This window comes from Brachyistius frenatus, unplaced genomic scaffold (assembly GCF_029030835.1).
Source record: "Brachyistius frenatus isolate BFR_SWC_R1_liver_20210118 unplaced genomic scaffold, ASM2903083v1 Contig_28, whole genome shotgun sequence".
Classification (NCBI taxonomy): Eukaryota; Metazoa; Chordata; class Actinopteri; family Embiotocidae; genus Brachyistius; species Brachyistius frenatus.
The window spans coordinates 1,007,363-1,029,744 of NW_027210627.1; the positions used below are offsets into that span (position 1 = coordinate 1,007,363).

Sequence of the window (22,382 nt, forward strand, 5' to 3'; positions counted from 1 at the left end):
CTGGTTGAAGTGTTGTGGACATTTCAGGCACCGAATTCTAAATTTTGTGCCACTGAGGGGGGAAATGTCCACGTAGCATCAAAGAAATAACAACGCGCACGTCGTTAGAAATGAGAGATCGACTCCCTTCAATCAGACATCAGACATCCAGCATCAGTCTGGAAATAATATGCATCATGGTATATCAGTACATTTAAACAAGGCTGCAGCTAAACGTTATTGACTCATTGTTCCAGATTTAAAGTTATAATCCTCAAGATTCTGATTGATGCAGTGACACCAACTATAGTAACACCAAGTGTGTTTTAAAAATGAAAGTCCCAGAGGTCAGTCCAAAATACAGTTCGGTGTCATTTCTATTTACTTTTATTTCCCCTTACCGTTTGACAATTAATAAACACAATTAACATCTAATAAATAAATTACTGCAGTTAAATTCAGTCCCTCCAGGATTTCACAAGAGTTTTTCGGGGGATTTTTGTGGCAGCTTTTAGCAAACATTTGAATGCAATTTGCAGATTTTGTTGTTAATTTTTGTTGGGGCAAAAATTTTGATTTAAAAAAAAAACAAAGAAAAAACAACCTAATAAAGAAATAATCTAATGTAATCACTCTCCATGATAAGAAAACTGCACATCACAGAAATATCTGGACTTTTTTTTTTTTAGTTCTCATTTATTTAGATATTTAATATTGAAATTAAAATTTTTTTTAAAAACATTGCACTCAGTTACAATTATATATATATTTTTTTAAGTGATGTATAAAACAGTCTGTGAATGCGATGTAGACTTCATGGGCTACATCTTTGGTAAATATAAGTGCTTTAAATGCTTTTTTAATCACATTGTGTAATCTCTTGAAACTGTACGGCTGTATAACCACGTTCTGTATGACTGAACTTATAATAAGACCACATTTACCATAAACCCTGCCATTTCCTGCTTTGCTGTTGTTTTTTTCCCCCAGTAAGCCAGCGTATGGTTTGTTTTGATGATGCGAGCGCTTCGCTAATTTTAAATGACTTTTTTTTTTTTTTTGGAGAGGCTTACATGCTGTAACACCTTCTGCAGAGCTTCTATTGAGGAACTTTATTGCGGAGAATTCGCAATTTAGCAAAATCATGAGCTCCTGCAAATATTGCAGAGATTGGGTTAAATTTGCATTGATTTTTTTTTTCCTGGAGGGTCCGAATACTTGTACTGACACAGACAGGCAATGAAAACAACTACAGAGAGAGTCAACTAATGAGTTTAAATACCTGTAACTATTATACAGAATAATTGACACCAACAAATGGTATACATTTTTTTGGTTGATATGATGACAAATCTAAGATGTCACCAGTTTCCCTTGAGGAATCAGTAAAGTCCATCTGTCTACGATTGTAACTTTGCAAAACAGATGCTCCGTCTTGACACTAACGTCACTACTTTTAAGATCATCTGCCTTAAAAGCAACAACATCCATGGAAAATAAATATCAGTAGCCAAAGTCAGACCCAACTCGGCTCTTTGCATAGTGTAGAAAACACTGTCGGGAGTTCTGGGCAGTCCGGCATCTCCAAGGAGCATTAATGACGACCGAGGCTTTTGAATACTTTGTACCTCCAAAACAATGATGAGCACAATGTTTATGACAGGAAATAAAAACGGTAACAGAAGTCCAAGAGTCAAAAAAAAGAAAAAGAAAAAGAAAAGAATACAACACAAAATAAAAGACTTCTCACAACATGTAGTAGTAACAAGATACCATCGGCTCAAGCAGCCACCGCTTTGAGTTCAAGTTCAACCCCACTGATACACACTAACATCAGTCGTACAGCGATTGAATGACACACAGATGAAAGTCCCCTCAGCACGGTCACACAACAGCAACATCTAAGGCATCTGCTGACGTGACATTCATGTGCAAGTATTTCTATTTCCTGAAGCAGATAGCATTATAAAACTTGGAACGTCTGAAGAGAATACTCAAATACACACACACACACACACACACACAAAAGCTATACACACACCAGCTGCTATGCACATTCAGAAGTACAGTAAAAATATGTATATATGGAAAGTATTCGTAATATACAACTGTCGAAGTAGAGTAACACGTTGAGAACATCCCAAACAATACTGACTGTGTTGTGTGTACGTTTGCATACGGACACTTAAATCACACTTTCTGTGGCATCAAACTATTTTTTTTTTTTTAATCCCATCTGGAAGTTTACTTTCCAAATGACTGCTGTGAGATAAAGATGAGTTCAGCTCCCTCTGCTGGTAGAGCTGGGTATCGCTGGCAGCTCTCCGTTCATCGTGCCAATGTGACATCAGTTTCTGTGTCTGCAGCTTTGCCTCAATTTAATTTAGTCTAAACTAATTTTTGGTTTCAAGAACCAGAGAACATATTTGTCTTTCTTTGATTGATGATGTCCAATGTTTAGAAACTTTTTTTTGATGATTTTAGAGCAATTCAACTCTCAAAGTCTGAAGAGGTGTTTAGCCCAAGCTTTACCTGCCTCTTTACGGTCATGGATAGTTCATGTTAGAGAGAAATAGGGTTAAAACTCAAAGAAGGTGATATGGGCCTAAAATATCGGAATATTTCAGGTTATTTCTGCGCTAACATTCTTGATGATTTGACAAAATACCACACCGAATACTTGTGTTTATAGGTCAATATAAACGGCACAATAAGGCTTCAAATATTCAGTAAAAACTAACATATTAATGTGGTTTTGTTGTACGTTTAATCTTGTGCAACACAAACTACGTCCACATTCCTGGTGTTGCTCAGAGTTTTGGAACAAACTCCTCCACAATGGAGCCGCTTCCAGCCATGCTGGTTGTTGTTGGTACATTAATGTTACATCATTACGTCAAGATTTCTAAACAAGATGTGCGGTGTAACCTCAGAAAATCTTAGATTTGTTGTTTTCTTGTAGTACCCTGTTTGCGCCACTAGGGGTACCCTGCTACAGTTTAATGAGACACTTACAAGTGTGTTTCTCTTACGAGCGCTGCCGCTGCTAACTGCGAAATGCTTCCAACAAAATGGATTTCATCCATTTAAGATTATTGGACTATTGGATGACAATCTGTTTCAGATTTACAGCCTTAGTCACAACTAATCATTTGTTTACACACACACACAAAAAAGAATACAACTAAAAAGAGGCCCATCATAATATTACAACATCCTGGATTCCAAGCTAATGTCCTCAGATGTCAAACTACGGTCCAAAACGCCAAAGTATTAAATTGACAGTAATCTTAAACCAAGAAAATCAACAATTGCACACATTTAGGAAACTTAAACTAGCAAATATTTCAGATTAAATAAACAGAAAGAGGTTTATTATTATACACGTTTATATCCATACAAGATTAAACGTTACTCTGCTGGAAAATAAAGTTCTTAATTTGGCAAAATCCTGCTTGATTTTCATGCCGAAGTTTTTGGAGTTTATGATGCCTCACATACGCTCCATATTCAGCTTTATTAATATTATTTTATCCTGCATGTGGCATAGACGTAGAACTACATGCATTTACGACCGCCTCTCTGCTAACTTTAAATCTCACCGATGGCACATTTCAGGCACATTAAAGCAGCCATACCCAGCTCTACACCTGCGGTGCTCCACCCGCAGCTCTCCACCTGCAGCTCTACACGCTCTGAACTTTAGGTACGATTGTACTTTTCTTTTTGCTTGAAGCTTTAAAACCATTAGTCACATCAATCGTTGCTTTATTTGAAATCTGTAACAATAATGTGGAAAGCGGCTTCATTTCTCGACCAGGACCTCCCGTTTCGACGCGAGCGTGTCTTTGTGTAAACACGCAGTGATGCTTTTGGAGCGCAGCCCAGATATACCTGCAGTCAGCTGCTCACAGCGCAGAAGCTAAAGGTTGTATGAGGCCCGTTTAGACCCATGAGGTGCCCTGACAGGAGGTACCCCTCCCACCGACGTCACACTGAGTATACTCACTAACCTAAACAAACACGCCAAAAGCAGACACGCACACAAACACCTGTTTTTTTTGTTTGTTGTTCCCCCCCCTCCCCCCTCTGGAGCATCTCCGAGCGCTGCAGCCGGCTGAACGACGACGACCGAGTCAAGCAAGTCTCCGCGAGGAGCTTCTCACCTCTCCTCGGCAAACCTTTCGCTTGTTTGTACTGAATCAACAACCACGTCGTGTTCGTCCCGACTGAGGTTTGGGCACAAACACCAGCAGATTCAACTAAAAAAATAATAATAATAATTGCTATCCGGCATGTTTCTCAACTGAGAGGGTTTTTTTTTTTGTGTTTTTTTTCCAGATCAGTTCTCGTGACTCCGGCACCTTTTGCAGCTCATAATGTTGGTTTTGTATTTAATTATTGTTACAGAGAGGCACAAATAATGTTTTTCATTGATTGTTTGAGATGTGCAGAGATAGTTCTGGAAATCCCCTGCAACCTTTTCTGCAAATCAAAGAACTCAAATGTGGGATAAAAAAAAAAAAAAAATGAATCTCTGCATCTACATTTATTCTAATTACAACATCTGGCTTCACAGATAGTGAGAACGGTTGCTGGAATAATTAAGCTTTCAGGTTTTGGGTTGATTTTTCCATTCAAAAGGTCCAGCAGAGAGTGAAAAAGCAAAAAGACCTGCATTAATTAAAAAAAAAAAAAAATCCTTCAGGGCTCAAAATAAAAAACTAGAAATCATATATGGCCCAGTGCACAGCTAACTGATATGTTATTAATGTTCTCATTTAACCGAACGTTTTCCAACAATAATCCACACACAGGCAACTGATCGCGTATTTATGTGCCAATATCACGGGAGTCTGAGGCCTCCGCACATCCAAACACACACATACATGTTGTCTTTTGGTTGGATTTTCTTTGGTTCAAATAAAACTGAATTCCGAAGTGCAGAAATAAAGGGTGGATATAAAAGAGCACATCCTGTACACGGTATATCAGATCGGAGACTCGCTAAGGCAACAAGCAGGCGGAGGCTCGATTGGAATCCGGAGCAAAAAAAAATAAAAACAGTAACTCTTCCTCCCCCCCCTCCACCCCCATCACAGATTAAAAACATTTCCCAGTCCGTCCACACAGTAACCGCTTCACAAGCAATAAATAACCATCTACATAATATGTCTATAAATATTCGAGGGGTGAGGAAAAAGAAAATGGTGGTGTTGTTGCAAGAGAGATCAGGCGAGGTGGGGGTGTGGGGGTCTCCTCTCTTTCTGGTTTTTGGGTATTTTTTTTTATTTATTTTTTTATTTTTTTTTTAAGTTTCACTTGGCGACATTGTCCATCCTATAGACTACAGTGGTGGAGCTGTCCTGGTGCGACTCAGTGGGAGACACCTTTTTCCAAAGAGGGGCTTTCAGAGCTAGCTCTTGTTGGAGGCTCTCGTAATCCATGGGTCCGAAGAAGTGCTGCGGTTTCAAATCGACACGAATGACAAATTAGTCCCGCTCCGTCTGTGTGGGTGCGTGTTGTGCTGCAACATCAGTCCATTTGATCATTTGAGTTTAGTTGGAGTGTTTTCACCAGCGCGGGCGTCAAAATGTTCAGAGGTTGCTGCTGCTGTGCACGAATGGAGCGCGGAGGACGCCATGACCTTCGTGGGCAAGTACTCCAAGTTTGATCTCTTGATCGACACCAGCACCCGAGTTACTCACCGATACGTGAACATTTGTGATTTCATCGCGGACCTGAAGCTCGAGCAGAGAAACAGCAGATTTGATCAAACATTGGGTAAACTATTCTCCTCCGTTTCAGCTCTGGTAGTTTCGACGTACGCTCCTCCATGTAGCTGCTTTTTAATGTCACCCGGGTTCAGACAGATCTGCTACTCTACAATATTTTCTAAATTTAGTACACAATCATTCGGTGATGAATTTAATGGCATCGTAGCGAATGTGGTGATCGATGCATATGGTTGGTTTTCTAAAGCAGTCGCCGTTTCAATAGCCGTTTATTGTGAATTTCTGTCAAATTTGCATGTTGCATTTGAATATTTCTTGAGTTTTTAACAGCTGCTACATTGGTCAAGTTTCTTGTAAAAAAATTGTTTAATCTCAATGGGACTTTCTTGGTAAAATAAAGGTAAAAAAAAAAAAAACTTTAAATACTTCCTGACGGCGGTGAGCCGGTCGAGACATGTGTGAGTGACATTCAGGTTTCAAGATGAGCAGAACGTCGCTGTCCGAGACCGAAGAAGGCGCGTCGGGTCGGGAGCAACCTGGTGGGTCATCTTTGACATTTGAAGGGTTGTTGCACCGTGAATTCGTCCCCCAGCGTCAGGCTGTCAACACCGAGTTCCTCTGGGACCTTCTGAAGGAAAACATTCGCCTCAAACCACCCGAACTGTAGGGCGATGACACTTTGGTTCTCCAGCGCGGCAACGCTCACAGCGCATTGAAAACTCAGCAACGCAATCGTTGCTCCCCACCACCCTTACTCATCGGATTTGGGCGCTCTGCTTTAAGTTTCAGGTCCATTTAAAAATCACAAATGTTCACGTACCGGTAGTCACGAAAATGTGTGCCGCTCGGGGTGCTGGTGTTGATAAAGTGACGTGACGTGGGAGCGCTCGCTCATGAAGATTACAGCTTCCACCTGCTCCGTTTCTGTGCAACAGGAACAGTCTCCAAACTTTTTGATCACTCCTTGTATTTTTGTCATACTTCTGTAAAATCTTGTGACTCACCAAAGAAGTGTTACATATTACTTAACTTCTTTAGTTGTGACAAATTTAGGAAATTGTGTTCCTTACATTTCATATACAATATACACACACAATGTGCAGCAAACTGAACAATATCCACCCACTTTAAAAAAAGGTGACCAAAAAATGTTCAGTATGCAGGGAAATAAATGAAGCGTCTTCCACAAGAACTCCAACAGGGTGAGAGCACATCCGGAGGAGAAAGAGGACACAGGTCATCTTCTTTTACTCTTTATCGGAAACTTGTTTTTTTTCCACTTTAGGCGTGCAACTGTGAGGAAAACAACACGCTACAAATCAGCTGATTGAGAATACTAGCGCGTGACTGACATTAACCTCCTGCCCTGCTGGAGAAAAGCTGCCTTTTAATGTGTTTAATGAAAGAAATGGGTGAAGTTGTTGTTGTTGCTGATGGCTTCCCCCTCCTAAATTATAACAGTGTTGTGTTTCCTTACCCGCTGGTCCCCTCCTTCTCTGCGAGGATCGTGCTTCTTGGAGAAGTGTCTCAGGTTGTCGTAGTTGTGGAAGTTAAAAAGCTCCACGAGGTCCTGAAATACAAAGACAGACGGGAATATATGCATTTATTCAACAATATTAAAAGGCAATATTTCATTCTGATGAAATAATTTTTCAGATGTAAATCCTTAAACAGGTCATGAGATCAGATCGTCTGCTTTACAAAAAGTAATCCGATCGTATATGCAGCAGAAGCACATTGCTGCGCTCTCTATCTGGACCTGATCTCCAGCTAATCATTAATCAAACATCACTTACTTATTAAACTGCTGCAGTCAGACTGAAACAATTTCTGAGTGAGCCTAGTTATTACCTCATAAATTCTGCTGAATGATTCATGATCATTAATAACCAGTTGAATGAACATCTGAGTGACACCAAAGGTTTTATGTTCTTACTTGTTGTTTTTGTTTTAATGGCTTATTTTATGTGAAGCACTTTGTAACTGAAGTTTAGAAAAGTGCTGTACAAATCAAGTTTATTGTTATTATTATTACTGCTGCTGCTGGTGATCTGATGCAGCGCTCTTTTTGTACATTTTGGTTGCACTTCAAAAGTACTCGACAGGTGACTGACAGTCATTGCTCCGTCTCTTTTGTATATATTTCTGTGCATCCTGCAGCGATGATATACTCCGCTGTTTGAGGACGATACGTACCGTGCAGAACTGTATTCCTCTCACTGAGTTGCCCAGCTTGTCTAGCGGAGGCGACCAGCACATTACTCCCATCACGTTGGGCACCACCAGCAGGATCCCCCCCGCTACTCCAGACTTGGCTGGCAGACCGACCTACAACAGGCACCGGTTACATAACACAAGATCAGCTGCATCTACAGTCGAAACCGGGCAACAGCACAAAACTGAAAAAAGAAAGTCGGTAAAGAACATCGAACACAGCTTCTATAATTCATCAATTAAAGCAATCGAATTATTTGCAAAACAAAATACAATAATTATTTGGATTTTTTTTTTTTCTTGTTGTTCACTTGAAATTAAGACAATAATACAAAAACATGACTGCATTAAAAAGGTACTGCAGGTCTTTCATTGTCCAGTTTTGTGAGTGTACTGAGACTTGCTCATATTTCAGACCCTCCAGGATTTCACAGTTTCTTTGCGATTGTTACGATTAAAAATACTTTATTTTCTTCAGCATTTCTCGAGGAAAATAAGTAATTATTTTAACTTCTACCTTATGAAAAAAGACTTGTATCTAATCACTTTCTATAATAATGAATAATATTCATTGTAATTTCCTAAAATTTTGTTTGTTTTCTCTTTCTTTGCTGACTTTAATGTTTTAGGTCTGATTGTTTTGATTCGGTTTGATGTTCTGCAGCACTTTGGTCAACTTTTGTTGTATTTAAATGTGCTTTATAAATAAAACGGATAATTCTGATCTTTTTTAATTTTCTAAATTTACAGAACCATTGGGCTCAAAATTAAAAAACTAAATCCTGAGTTAACAGCTTTACAAAACACAGACTACATATCCTCCAAGTGCTTAATAGTCTTTATATTATATTAATTCAACACATATTATATGCACAGAGTGAAGTCTGTGCAAACTCATGTAATTTAACACATACTTTATGATTGGACTAATGCAGGGAAGTGCGATGATTGGTCTCCTAATTCTCCCGATAAGACCACGTTTCCCTTAAACCCAGTCACTTCTGGTTTAGCAGGAGGGGTGGGGGAGTGGGGGCGGGGGGTTGAAGAGAAAAGCAAAGAGCCCCACTGACTGTAAACCAGTTATTTTGTTCATAAAGTTTTGTTTTGAAAAGTTTACTTTGTGCTGTAATGTTTTCAGCAGAGTTTCTTCTGAGAACCTTTATTGTGGAAGAATTACTACAGGAATAATTACAGCAGACATTGTTTGAAACTGAATTAATCATTACGATCATGAGATCCTGAACAAGATTTGCCTTCTTGTACATAATGTGTGTTTCACTTACATGGAAGGCAAACTGTCCGGAGAAGTCGTACATGCCACAGGAGTGCATCAGACTCAGGGTGTTCCTCACCGCCTCGGGGCTCAGCACGCGCTCGCCCGAGATCGGGCAGATACCTCCGTTGGCCAGTGTGGCCGCCATGACGCTGGCGCTCTCGCAGGTCACCTCAATTGAACACAGCTGGAGGCGCACACAAAGGACCAGTTAGTACAGTTTCTCTTATCACAGTTTTCAGTAACAGCAAATTCAATCGTGGACATGAAGGAGAGAGAAATAAATAAATGACTGTACAGTGGTAGAAAAATGCAGCTTCCAAGTATTTAATAAACAGTTTAAATATGATGTCAATCACATGTTGTGGCCTTCAGAGTCTCCACATCTAAACGCAACTGAACACCATCATCAAAACACCAATAAAGCCTTTTTTTTTTGTTTTTTTGCATGATCTTAATTCAACATGCTGCTGCATCGAGTGCATGACAATATTTCAGTGAAGCTCCTGTATACAGTGTAGAAGCTGTTTGTATTGTACAGGGAAGCCAACATGAGGAAAAAAACTGAAACTGAAACGTCGAACCCGGATCTCTGAAGTCCAGGGATACGATTAATAACGGAAGAAGAGCAGCGACAAAGCAGGAAAACAATACCCTCTCATTAAAGATTCACAATATGTGAAAGAAATTAGAGTAACGCTCACTTGAAAGTAAAAGTCCAGGACAGATGTCATGTCTGTCCCCTCTGGGAAACACTGCAGAGAAACAAAACAGACTTTAAAACAAGTAGAAACACATTTATTAACTATGTTGTTGTAAATATTAACTTTATGTGTTAGCTTGAGATCTTTTTCAAGAGAGAAATGAGAGTGATGTGGGTATATTTAAAACTTTAACGACAAAATAGTGAGTGTCACAGGTGGAGGTGGAGTTAAGCGTGTACAAGTCTGTGACTAAGAAGTGATATTTAAAAAGCATCACCCGCTGATGAAGATGAAGACGAGTGAGGGTTTAATGTGGAATTATAAATTAGAAAGGCTGTAAACATTAAAAAAAAAAAAAAAAAAAAAAAGAACACCTGAGCTCCGAGGAGAAAAAAAAACAATGTTATTTATGTGTAATGTAAATAGTGTTGGAGCATGACTAGAGTGCTGTGGTTTGACTTCATTTAGACGTGCAGGATTTTAACGATCGACGGTATCAAATGCTTTCGAGAGCTCAATGAAAAGAGAAACACAAACTTTGTTTTTGTTTTTTAAAATCTGGAGCAAAGACAATGCTATCTTTTACTGAAAGTGCAGCTGTTACCATCCTGCGACCGGCGTGAAAACCAAACTGCTGCATTTCTAGATCAAGAAAGCACCACCATCTTTTGTTTTATACTCTGCATTGGCGAAAGAAAAATACACCTATTTAAAGTTAATCTGAGTCCATTTTATCCCAGAGAAAATCAAAAAGAATTATAGTCAGTGGATTGTTGAAGATTTTTCTTTTAAAATTTTCAATTATACATGTGAATATATATATATATATATATATATTTAAATAAAAAATTTTAGTGAATAAAAACTCCTGATGTGGCCTCTGAGAAAAAAATAAAATAAAAAAAAAAAATCTATCCAACAAACCAGTTCACCAAGAGACTAAATGAAAACTTGCAAAAAAAAAAAAACAAACAAAAAAAGCCACCCATCTCATTTTCATATTGATTTCCTCTCGATGCTTTCAGGGCAGAGAAACATAAATAAAACAAAGCGAGCAGTGCTGTGCGACTCATCCAAGGTCAAACCTTTTTTTCTTTCAGGTAGTAACCGATGGCAAAGTTCCTGTCTCCTGACTCACGCTCCGACTGGAATCTGTTACACAATGAGCAGAGCGCTCCCATTACACAGAGGAAGGAAATGTTTGCACTGTGTGTGGGTGTGTGTGCGTGTGTGTGGAATGCCATTACCCCACCCCTCATGTGTACAGTACAACCAGAGCTCTCATGCAGTCCTGTGATGATACTGCAACATGAGCCCCAGCCCTTAATCTTTTCCCAGAGGACCCTGTGGTGGTCTTGTAAAACCTGCCCCGAGTCAGTGGGATTTGGAGCATATTAATCAAAGTATGCAGTCGTTTGGTGAAACACTGAAAACTTACGTGGCGTTGCTGAAACCCACGTACTCATTTCCTGCCAAACTTTTGAGAAAGTTCATGACCTGGAGGGAAAGCAGAGATAAAGTGATCAACTGTGGTTCACGGTATGAGGTTCAGTTTTAAAAATGATTGGTGACCTGTCTGACGTTTCCTTCAACATTTACAGTATCTGTGTCCCAATTCCAAACTACTTAGCAGTAGTAGACCGTATGTATTAAGTGCTATACTACACTGGTTCATCTGTTTGTATACAAGAATCAAGATGTCACACTACCTCAAATGATGCACCAATGAATTGAAATCATTTTGGACTATTATCATTACATTATATATTTTAAAAAACAGACTGTTTAATAAATACAAAATTAAAGTAATAAAACATGGGTAAAACCAGGCTTATCGTGACTGGATCTGAACAAGACGCTGTGAAAAAACACTTGCTGCACCTAAGTGTTATAATGGTGCTGTATTAAATACATATTAAAAGATTTTTTTTGTTGACATGAGTGACTGTGAAACACCAGATAATGTTGAAAGTCATGTATTTTTCAAGGAGTGTGTTTGAATTCAAGCATATTTGTACAGTTCAAATTGAGAATTTTTCAAAAACTTTCAAGACTCTTACAAACCCTGTTTGATCCATAAATCTAAGATTCATAAATTATCACTTCAGTTAACTCTAAATACTTTGACCCAGGTCTGTCTGATACTTACATAGTCAAATTTCTCTGCGTTGCCTTCACCTTGCTGTGGAGAGAACAGAAGAATAAGCAGTAAGTACAGTTCATTCAGTCAGAGACGTGGCAGATGACAGACATCATAGAAGGTAATATTAAAATGATAGATGAGAGACTGCTGACAAGTTTGAGCTACAGAATTAGGAGATGTGAAACGATTTTATTACAAATACAATGCGAGAAGAAAAAAGAAAATCATGTGAGTTTTGTAGAGAGGTATATGAAGGTAAATATAAAATGTTAATGTGATTGGTTTGCGAATAGGTTACAAAGAGGGAAGTCTATTTGGAGTTAAAGGGAGATTTAGTAGACGTGTGCATTGCCCGAGTTTTAATTATTAATCTCACTGTTTGAAAATTTGGTTTCAGGTTGATTTAAATTGTAAAATGCGTCTATTTAAAAATACGTAACAGCCCTGATTGTGTGCATGTTTCTACATAAAGTATGACATGCACAGGGATTTGGGTGTACACAGGAAAGTTTTTATTATGGGATAACATAATGCAGGTGCGTGTGTCATCTGTCAGCCAAAACGGAGGGAGGGGAGGAGGGGAAAAAAGGGGGCAGGGAGGGCCTTCCTCAATGATGCTGCCTAGTCCCACAAAGAAAACACAGCAATAGAAAAAAAACAGACACACATGCACATTTAAAGTGCTGTAGTATCTGCTACAAATTAAAAAATACACAACTATGCATGTTTTTGGATGGGTTTTTAAATTTACATGTACTGATTCATGTGTACATTTTAAAGTTGTACAATAAACTGTGCAGAAGAAGAAGAAGAAAAAAAAAACACTGATGGAGGTGTTAAAGAGTCACTACATGGGGTTTCTACAGAGCTGATTGGAGGAGAGAGAGAGAAGAGAGGGGGGGAGGGGGGTATCGGGAGGGGATAGATATGGAAAAGGAAGAAAAAATTACCAACGTCATTTGACCTGCAGCAGCAGTCATTATTTCCCACAGTTCCTAAGTCTGGAAAATATGCAACATACAAAAACAGCAACAACATGTAGCCTTCAAGCACCATGTAACAACAGTTTGGGGCATCCTGCCAGGGCAACCATCGCATAGAGTTTTTCCACCGAGGTTTACTAAAGCTAACCTGACCAACAGCTTGACATTTAAAAAAAATAAATTAAAAAAAAAAGGCGAAACATTAAAAGACACTGATGACAATGGTGAGCTGATGTTGATGAAAAGGACACATGCTGCGTTCAAATGGGGTCGTATTTATCGTGTACACGAAAAGAGTCTGTATGAACGGCGCCCTCTCGTGGTATTCACGATGTCAGAACATAACCTGAAGCTCACTAGTTGTGACGTATTTGCTGATGTTTACAGTGATGTCAGAGGCCATGGAAGTACATTTTTCATTGGATTTTAAGATAATATATTGTAATTCTAGTCAGGTAGTGTTTGTCTTCATAACTTAGATAATAGTCTACGTCTGAGGAAAACCTTGATCTTCCCAACGGCCTCATCATTTCTCTCCGTGACTTTGCATTTCCTGCATTACTTTAGCCGCCTGTTAACTTGCTAAATTGTTAGCCTCTGTGGTTTCTAGACGCCGTCCACGTTGCGGTTGCCTAGCAACAGAGTTTTTATCACTTACCCACTTGAAGGCCAAACATACGGTGCACACGACTCCCCATGTTGTAACCACGAAGTCACGAGTTCCGTTTGAACGCAGCAACAGATACACATGATCTTTCCCAGTAAACGTGAAGTGATGTCTTTGAATCTTTTAGTTTTTTGTGCAGCTTAGCAGGCAGTTTGACAGGTGTTCTGTGGGATGGAAGAGTAAAACACCTCTCCGTCTGCATCGTAAATCAATAAGCAAACTGTTGGGCAAACTGTCTGAATTGATTTCTGCAGGCACAGTAGCGCAGCTATTATAAAGCTCCTAACGTGTAAGGAGGAGCTTGCTGTATGATGTGGTATCCGACAGAAGAGAACAAAAAGATCTCCTGAAAGAGAGGACTTAAAAATATAGCGCATGTACTTCTGCTCTGTCTTGGTATAACTCTGCTCACACCGTTTCAGGAATAGTGCGAGATTTTAGCCGATGTGTCTGCTGCTCGGTGCTGAGCAGGCGGCATTCAGTTGTTCATATCAGAGGCTTTTAATGTTTCCTGCTGCGGCTGGAAACACAGCTGATAGGAGCTGAGAGACCGAACGATAAAACTGGACACCATGAAACCAAAACAATGCGCTTAAAGATACTAAAACTCAATGTTGGGCTGAGAGAAGCTGCAGAGTTGTGTGATAGCTCTTTGTAGGAATATTAGTACGCCGCCATCCCTTCTAAATTACATTTGGGATTCATCCATTTACTGATAGAAGAATATTGATGAGTGTTATAGTAGCTTTAACACAGGGGTGTGGGGTTTATATTCATTTTCTGTTTTTATTTTACTTCTGTGAGAAAACAGAAATGTAATTCCCCAAAATGTTGAACTATTCCTTACAACTAAACTAAACGACTATAAATTTAGAAAAACACAAAACAATTTCTACATTAACTACAGCATCTTTTTTTGCATTATGTTATGTAAAATAAAGTTACTATTATATCTGTGATATATCAATATCGGCTGATAAAACTGGCCAACCAATAAATCAGTCAGGCTCCATTTACTAGTTTTTACTTCTGTACGACACTTGTGAGCTCACAAAATGCTAAGTTGCTAACCAGCTGTGAATCCTGGACTTTGTTGTGTGACAACAGAAATAGAAACGTCAAAGTTTAGCAGCAACGTGAAATAATTTCAAAAACATACCATTGCAAACTGGCTTTAGTGACAATTGGACATCAGCGGTCATCTTGGTTTTAAATGCAAAGTAAAGATTGTGGTTGTGATTTAAAAAGGGAGAGCGTGTGGTTGTACTCTCTTAAGGTTGTGCTTTTGTATTGTGACAGCCTGCCAATATCCCATCTGTAATCACTGCATTCAAAATCCCAAACGGCAACGTTTTAATTCAGATAAATGCCTGAATGATTCCCCGGTAATCTGAGACTATCTGATCAATAATATGAGTCAAAGTACATTCATATTAAATAGTCATATTTGTAGGGTGATAATGGAAATCAAGCACATAACAGAAAATCTATTTATAAAAAAAAAAAAAAAAAAAAGGGCAAAATGGGATGTCAACAACATGTAGACACTGAAAACGCACAGACCTGATCTCCTCTGTTGCCTTTTACTTTCAACTGGGCCACATGCTTCATCATTTCTCTTCATACATGGAGGACGGATAATTTTGGCACCATCTAAAGTTTAATGACCCAACAAGGATCTTGACTCTCTCTTTGGATTGCTTCCACTCAAGTAAAGAAAAAAAAAACTGATCATCACACCTCTGAGCTTTGTCAGTTTACTGTTTCTTGCAATAGCCATGTGAATGCAGTAAGGACAAAACGCTTCATTAGTCATACGGTTCAGGTCAAAGTCTAAGTGCTTGGGACAAAAAGTGGACATGAAGGCCATCTCAAGAAACCGCTGCAAACACCACTCCTTCAAGTGAATAAATTTGTTTAAAGACATTGCAAAGCAAAAAAAAAAAACTGCAGTACCATTCTGCAGCTGCGAGCTGGCACATCGTAATGGTGTTATAGGCAGCTCTTGTGTGAGTAAACATGTGCACGTGTTTGCAAATAATTCACTGACTGCACTAAGTCAGTCAAGAGAGCTGGGTCAGGGTTAAACAATTAGAAATTAACCTCAGCGTGATCAATAATTACCGAGTCCGGGAGTGGTCACGGAGAGTAAAAAAGATTTATATCAAGACCATGTTCCCAGAGCACAACAGGTTTTCTGATTGAAGGGTAAAGTGCATTGCACCTGCTTCAAGTGTCGGTAAGTCAAGTTGGTCGTTAGGCAACATTAGTCATTAATTAGTCAGTGCGATTACACAAGTTGAAGAATATGCAGTGCATTATGATTAGTAGAGAGCCTGCTGTGCGCACAAACTAATCCCAACGTGGGAACAAACTAATCCCAACGTGGGAATGAATTGTGTTGTGCCGACGCAATATCATTTTGTGCGCTCAATGTAGTAAAACGTGGCCTCGATATAATTTTTTTTTTCTTTCTATGACCACGCCTGAGCTTCGTAAAGATACTCTTAAGTGCATGAAAATGTTACACTGTTGATATGAAAACAAAGCTAGCGTTAAAGCCAGGTTTAATCCCTTCATTTTTTACAGGTAAAACTGAGTTGAGCTGGTTTGGTTTGATGGAAGATTAATCTCTCTTCACGCCGAGTTACCTAAAGAGCGACACCAAACTCTGGTGCCCGACTTCTTATCTGCTGCTGGTGTGCGTGCACCTGCATTTGACTTGCTCTCCATGCAGGTTATTTTCAGCTGGTACACTAACAGCGTGTGCCGGGGCGGCTAAGTGCCCTCCAGGAAGGATTAGCACAAGTCTTAATCAACCACAAAGAGACACATGGCACTGGACTAAGGTAGCGACCTATAAATACTGCTAATAAACTGAGTCAAGAGTCATAAAACGCGTAGAAAGTCAAAAGTCTGCTGAATCAACACGGCAAAAATCATAAAGAGTATCTGAAGATGGTTTTACAAGTGTGGAGAGATGTTCAATCATTCAAACTGCATTAATGTGAATATTCTTGAGTGGGTATTGTTGTGTTCAAACTAAAGTAGGTTAATTAAGCTACTGTTAACAACAAAGTCTTATCTGCCACCATTATTATCTACTTGATAAAGCAGCTCAGTGATATCCACTACACAAAGGAGGTTTCAGAGGAAATGACTTAAAAAGACAAAGGAAGAAAGAAACAAAAGAAAAAAGAAAAAAAAAATGGAAAAGTGTGACTGTTTTTACCTTTATCAGTGAACTACAAACAATAGCGCCAGCGTTCACCATGGGGTTGTGGGGCTTATCTGTCAAACAACAAGAGCTCCGTTAGTATGCAGTTGAGGATCAAAATGCAAACATTTAGTCCAAGAGCTCTGCCTATAGACATATCAAACAATGAGAAACAAGGATACACAGGGCACATGTTGACTTAAGATATTTCAGATATAAAAAATATATAGCCGAGGCTGTGCGCTGCCTTTAGTAAAATATAAACAAAAAAGCAGCATAATGAATTTAATATGTGATTTTGTATTGGAAAGTTGCATGGCAAGTAACCAAGTGCCTGTGCAGACCCGACATTAACAAGTGGTCACTTTGGATCGGATCTCACTTCCCCACTACATGCAAATGAACACGTAAATCACATCAATAAACATGGTAAAGGTAAAGAAACACGAGGAGAGTTGAAGTTGAAGCACCAGGCATTTAACCAATTGAGTCTTTTTAATGCCGTCTATTCGATGTCATATTTCACATTTGCAAATGTCTGAACACTTAAGTTTGTAATTCATAACCTGAACCGTCAGACTCGACCTCGTTGGTTCAAGCTCAGATGATTGAATTACTCCAGCAGGGTTTATGGGATATTGGGATGGGATATTATATTATATCATGTCATATTTATATGACATACATATATGTCGTATTTCACATTTGCAAATGTCTGATATATTATATTATTTATATTACACAGACAACCCCCTCCCCCGTCTCCACTGCATTATGGAAAAATGTGTGTTTGGGTTCTAAAGGAAAATCAAACTGTGAAGTCTCACCTTCTTCATTCAGGAAGAGCTTGTTGAAACGGAGGCCACTGGGCTCCTTCCCAATGAAACTGTGCACGTACTCCGTGCCGTGGTCGTGAACGGCGACAGCGTACTTCAGAGGCTTGACACAAGACTGCAGACAGAAGGGAACCTTGGTGTCTCCTACCGTGTGTCTACGACAGATAAAAGAAAGCACGTTATCTGAGCAGGCGAGGCAGCCAAAATTTAAACGATTAGAAGCTGGAAATTCTGAATTACTTCCACATGTGGAAGACCTGAAGAAACATGAAAAGGACGATAAAAATAGAGGCAAACGTAAGCACTCATTAATAACCAGTAATTAATCAAACAACATGACAGTATTCAGGTGAACCATTAACTCAAATGACAGAGAATTACAGCATGATAACATAACTATGTTATCTTTATGACTTCTTCTGTTCCACAATCATAACAAACACACCTGATGGAATTTTACAACCAACTATCGGAGAACAGGCCGTTCAAAACAGCTGCTGACATCAAAACACCACATTTTGGACAACTGTCTGTTTTCTGGGAAGTACTCATGGCTTCAAACACCTGAATATTACACAATAAAATGAGGCCATTAAGTTTATGTAAGCTTCACACAGGCCGAGTCAGATTCACTGCATTTTCTTTTCTTTTATTCAGTCCACCATCGAGATACAGAGGAGTCAAATACAGCAAAGCCTGAGCGTCATTAACCTTTTTGTGACACTTCAGATTTACCCGTTTAATCCCACCGGTCACAATCACGTGTTTCCAGAAGTTCTAATAGTGTTGCTGTTGGTTTTGGCCAAAAGAATTTAACTTTTAAATTAAAAAAAATATATAAAGTAAATGTCTGATGTAAAATCTATCAATGTAAATGTTACTAGTGTGAGAGATCACACAACCAGACTAGTTTACTTTCTGCTTGCATTTTTTGAATAAAAGACGTCTGCCTTTAATGTCTTCAATAAGAAGTAAGTAAAACATCTTAATTAGCCTTAAAGGTCTTTTACTGATCCATTTTGAGAAGTATTTATACTCCTGCATGTATATTTTGCTCATAAGAGGTGTAGATTTGCTAATGGTCACTGTTATAACAGAATATAAAACCCAATATTTCACAACTTCAACATAAAATCAAAAACAGCACAAACTGCGTGTTAGGGAGATCTAAGGAGTAAAATCCATGTACTCAAATTACTAAAAATATTTGGGGATTGGATACATTTTAGCACCTCTGGTCTGGTTATATTTAACTCTGAAATGTATTGGTTTTACAAAAAAACAAACAAAAAAAAAACAGTAAATATTGTTTTCCGGTTGCTCCAGTTCAAATATATTAAAACTGACCTGTTAGCATTCCTCACTGAAACCACTGGATGCCACCGAGTAATTATTCAACCAGCATGAGGCAGAACAGTGATTTCACACAGGAACACTCACAACAGAGCGCCACCATTACAACCATTGATAGAAACATCAAGCAAACCGTCAAAGCAATGAGCCATAATTTATGAAAAATTGCAGCGGTGCTTAAAATCTGTCTCACCTCTGTCCGTCAACCGTGCACAGAGAGACCGCCCACAGGTCAGGGCTGAACTTGGCGAGCTGAGGAATGTAGTCCGCGACCTGAAAGAGAAGCAGAGCAGGTGAATGAGTGTCGGCGCAGCGGCGGCTCGTCTTACAGCGCTTGACGTCGGCTCCGGCTCACGCTTCGATGGAACGGCACACACCAGCGACACAACACAATAACAAGACAAGGGGTCAAATCCTCATCTGCAGATGAGAAGGGAATAATCCACCCACAGACACTCGAATCAAAAGGAGATAAATTAGGACGAAGTGTTTTTCTTCTTTAACTTACACTGCTACAGGGAGTCATTTTCATCATTCGGGAGAGTTTTGGCCTGATTTGAAACAATGAACAATGATTTGTCCAATGAAAAGCCGATACTGGAATTTTGATGCAGATACCAGTATTGAGTCAAATTAATTCCGCTAACTTTATATTTTTTTTAAGTATATATAAATGCAAATATTTTTGCAATGATACATCAAATGCTGTTCTTGAACACTTTTGACCCTTCTCAAGAATTAGAAATGTAATGGAGGCCGGATATCTTTCAGTTCATTTTCCACACTGACATCAGTGCATTGAAACAATTAAAACAATTTCTACTTTACCCCTTGCATCTTTTTCTGCTTTGTGTTCTGTAAAAATTGGAAAGAAAAAAAAAAAAAAATGGGATTCCAATTTTCATCACTAAAGTGTTTGTTTTGGACACCTGAAAACAGAATTTTGAAAAATGTTCTTCAGAGTGGATAAATCTTTAAAACAAAGACTAAAACTACCACTATTTACTGGTGTACAGCAATAAAACAAAGATTCCCGGAAAGTAATGACACCAGCATCATCGTATAGAAACACAATTGATTACTGTATTCCTGGTCATCAGATGGGATTTGTGAGTATGACCCATGATCAAATCAAAATTTTACACCCTTTCATATTTCTGACAACAGAAATGAACCAGATTCTTTTATACATGTAAAGAAGAAGGACTTTCATTGAGGCAGAGTTATATGATGGGGAATAACTGCCATTAATTCTTTGTTTCATGATTTCGCTCCTCTCTTTTTGAATGTCTGAACATTTTAGCAGCGAGCACCAGAGAGATGACTCAACAAACAGAAGAGGAGCTGCCAAATCTCCACTCCAGTGTGAAAGTAGCCGCTAACGCTCACCGCGGCCGGGAACGCCACAACTGTTCATTCAACGTGTTTGAGGGTGGATTTTTTTTCCTCCAAGTGCAAGATGGCGGTTTGCTATTAGAGATCAGAGTGCTGCAGTCTGGATACGTAATCAAAGACTGATCTACACCTTTGATACCATCTGACTGTCAGAGCAGACTGATGGTAGTGAATCTGTAAATAATAATTATGACGCAGCAGAAAAGAGAAAAACCAAAGAGTCATGGATCGAAGGACACACCTGCCCTCCAGAGAGATTTTTGGCACTCTCATACAGCTCATCAATATGGGAGGAGAAGGACTGGAAGTCTGGGATGACGAACTTCTTTCGGAAGGCCTGAGTGAGCAGGACAATGTTGCTCTGGACACACCTGATGAATAAACCACAAACAGCAGGACTGCATGCAACTGAAAATAAAAGTTTGTCAACCAAGTTTGCAACTCTGAAGTCTGACAAACTTCGGTGAATGTTAATGCGAGTAGTTTGATGAAGAAGCTTCATCGTAACATATTGATCAGCTTTTTCCATCTGATCCGACATGAACCCATGTAGTGATGGATGATCGTTCTCACACTGCTGGAGTGAGACCATGAACCCTATGTGACATCTTTGGATGGTTTCAGAGATGCTTATCCTCAAGTTTTAGATCACTGAGTATAAGTGAGTGTTTTCCATCTGCAAGTATCCAGGAGCTATTAGAGAAACTGTATCTAAGGGTATCTTGAGGTTTTACTGGCTTAAATATGACAAACAAAAAAAGTTTATCGTCGGCTAAATACATGTTTATTTAATCTTACAATCTTACTAATCTTTTTTAGCGTTGTAATAGTACTAGAAACCATGTGTTTGACACCGAGTGGAATCTTTATGAAATAAACATAAGTCGATAATATTCCTATTTTGGATGCAACCATAAATCACATCCGTTGATATAATTCTTACTTTATAAATGACTAGAAGGATCCGATGCGTCCCAAAATGCTGCTGTTTGTATTTATATAACATCCATTTTTGAAGTTGCATCATTAAAAAAATATGGTCATCAAAGTGTTTTAATACTTTCTTGAGGCTGAAGTGAGTGCAGGTTCTTGTAGACTGTGATTTTTTTTTTTAAAAAAGAGAGAGAAAAGACAGAAAGAAAGTGACACTATGAAAATTGAAGATAGAAAACAGCAAGACACGACGAGCTTTACTTCTTGAACAGTTGCCGGTCCAGTGTGACGCCGTCTGTCGAGTTCTTTAGAGTTTCTTTGAGGGTGTCCATGCATTCCTTCAGTCGGGGGTCTCCGGTGCGAAGTCCCGTAGCTTTGAGGGCCTGAAATGATACAACGGAAGCAACAATAAAAGTTTATTAAAGACAAATAGGTTTAAGGAATGTTTAGAAACAAAAAAGAAGAAAATATGTAAGAGGCAACAACCAAAAGCAGCTAGTTTTGCACGGCATTTATTTTTCCCGACCAAAAGCCGCCGAGCTGAACTGAATCTGAAGGACTTACTGTGAGAAATTTGTGAGCAGGAATCTTCTCTTGACCTTCTGCGACTGTGTAGAAGAGCAAATCCTCCAAACTGGGAAGAATTCCTGCATTTCTTCTCCTGCGTTAGAAAGTGGTAGAGGGATACATGTATAAGAAACAGTACTTCCTGTCACTTTAAAGTACTCACAGAAGGAAGCTCTGCTAAAAATGACTTTGTTTAAGGTGACATTTACGTTGTAAATAAACTATTTTAAAGTTCATTCTGGACTGAAGTTTGCGGCTTTAGCAGCAAATCAGAGAAGCAGGACAAAATACACTTCTGCCGTTATGTTAATTAAAATAACTGCAGTCCCACAGCCTGGATGATATGCAGCAGGACTGATCTTTAACACCAGCCATAATAAAGC

The 22,382-nt window shown here is 39.0% G+C and overlaps 1 protein-coding gene across 4 annotated transcripts in view; it reads right to left on the bottom strand.

Annotated features, from left to right (window-relative positions):
* The window catches only part of glsb (glutaminase b), a 35,241-nt gene that overhangs the window by 6,478 nt on the left and 6,381 nt on the right, over positions 1 to 22,382 (bottom strand). Inside the window, exons 2-15 of one of the 4 annotated variants that reach the window (XM_069698779.1) lie at positions 21,997 to 22,093; positions 21,694 to 21,815; positions 20,741 to 20,870; positions 19,298 to 19,377; positions 17,743 to 17,906; positions 16,931 to 16,989; positions 12,055 to 12,087; positions 11,344 to 11,402; positions 10,991 to 11,057; positions 9,906 to 9,956; positions 9,212 to 9,388; positions 7,911 to 8,042; positions 7,192 to 7,284; positions 4,701 to 5,441 (exon numbers count right to left, since the gene is read on the bottom strand). In XM_069698779.1, coding sequence (XP_069554880.1) covers positions 5,298 to 5,441; positions 7,192 to 7,284; positions 7,911 to 8,042; positions 9,212 to 9,388; positions 9,906 to 9,956; positions 10,991 to 11,057; positions 11,344 to 11,402; positions 12,055 to 12,087; positions 16,931 to 16,989; positions 17,743 to 17,906; positions 19,298 to 19,377; positions 20,741 to 20,870; positions 21,694 to 21,815; positions 21,997 to 22,093 — 1,408 coding nt within the window. In that variant the 3' untranslated portion in view covers positions 4,701 to 5,297. The other 3 variants (XM_069698780.1, XM_069698781.1, XM_069698782.1) reach the window with 3 other exon arrangements.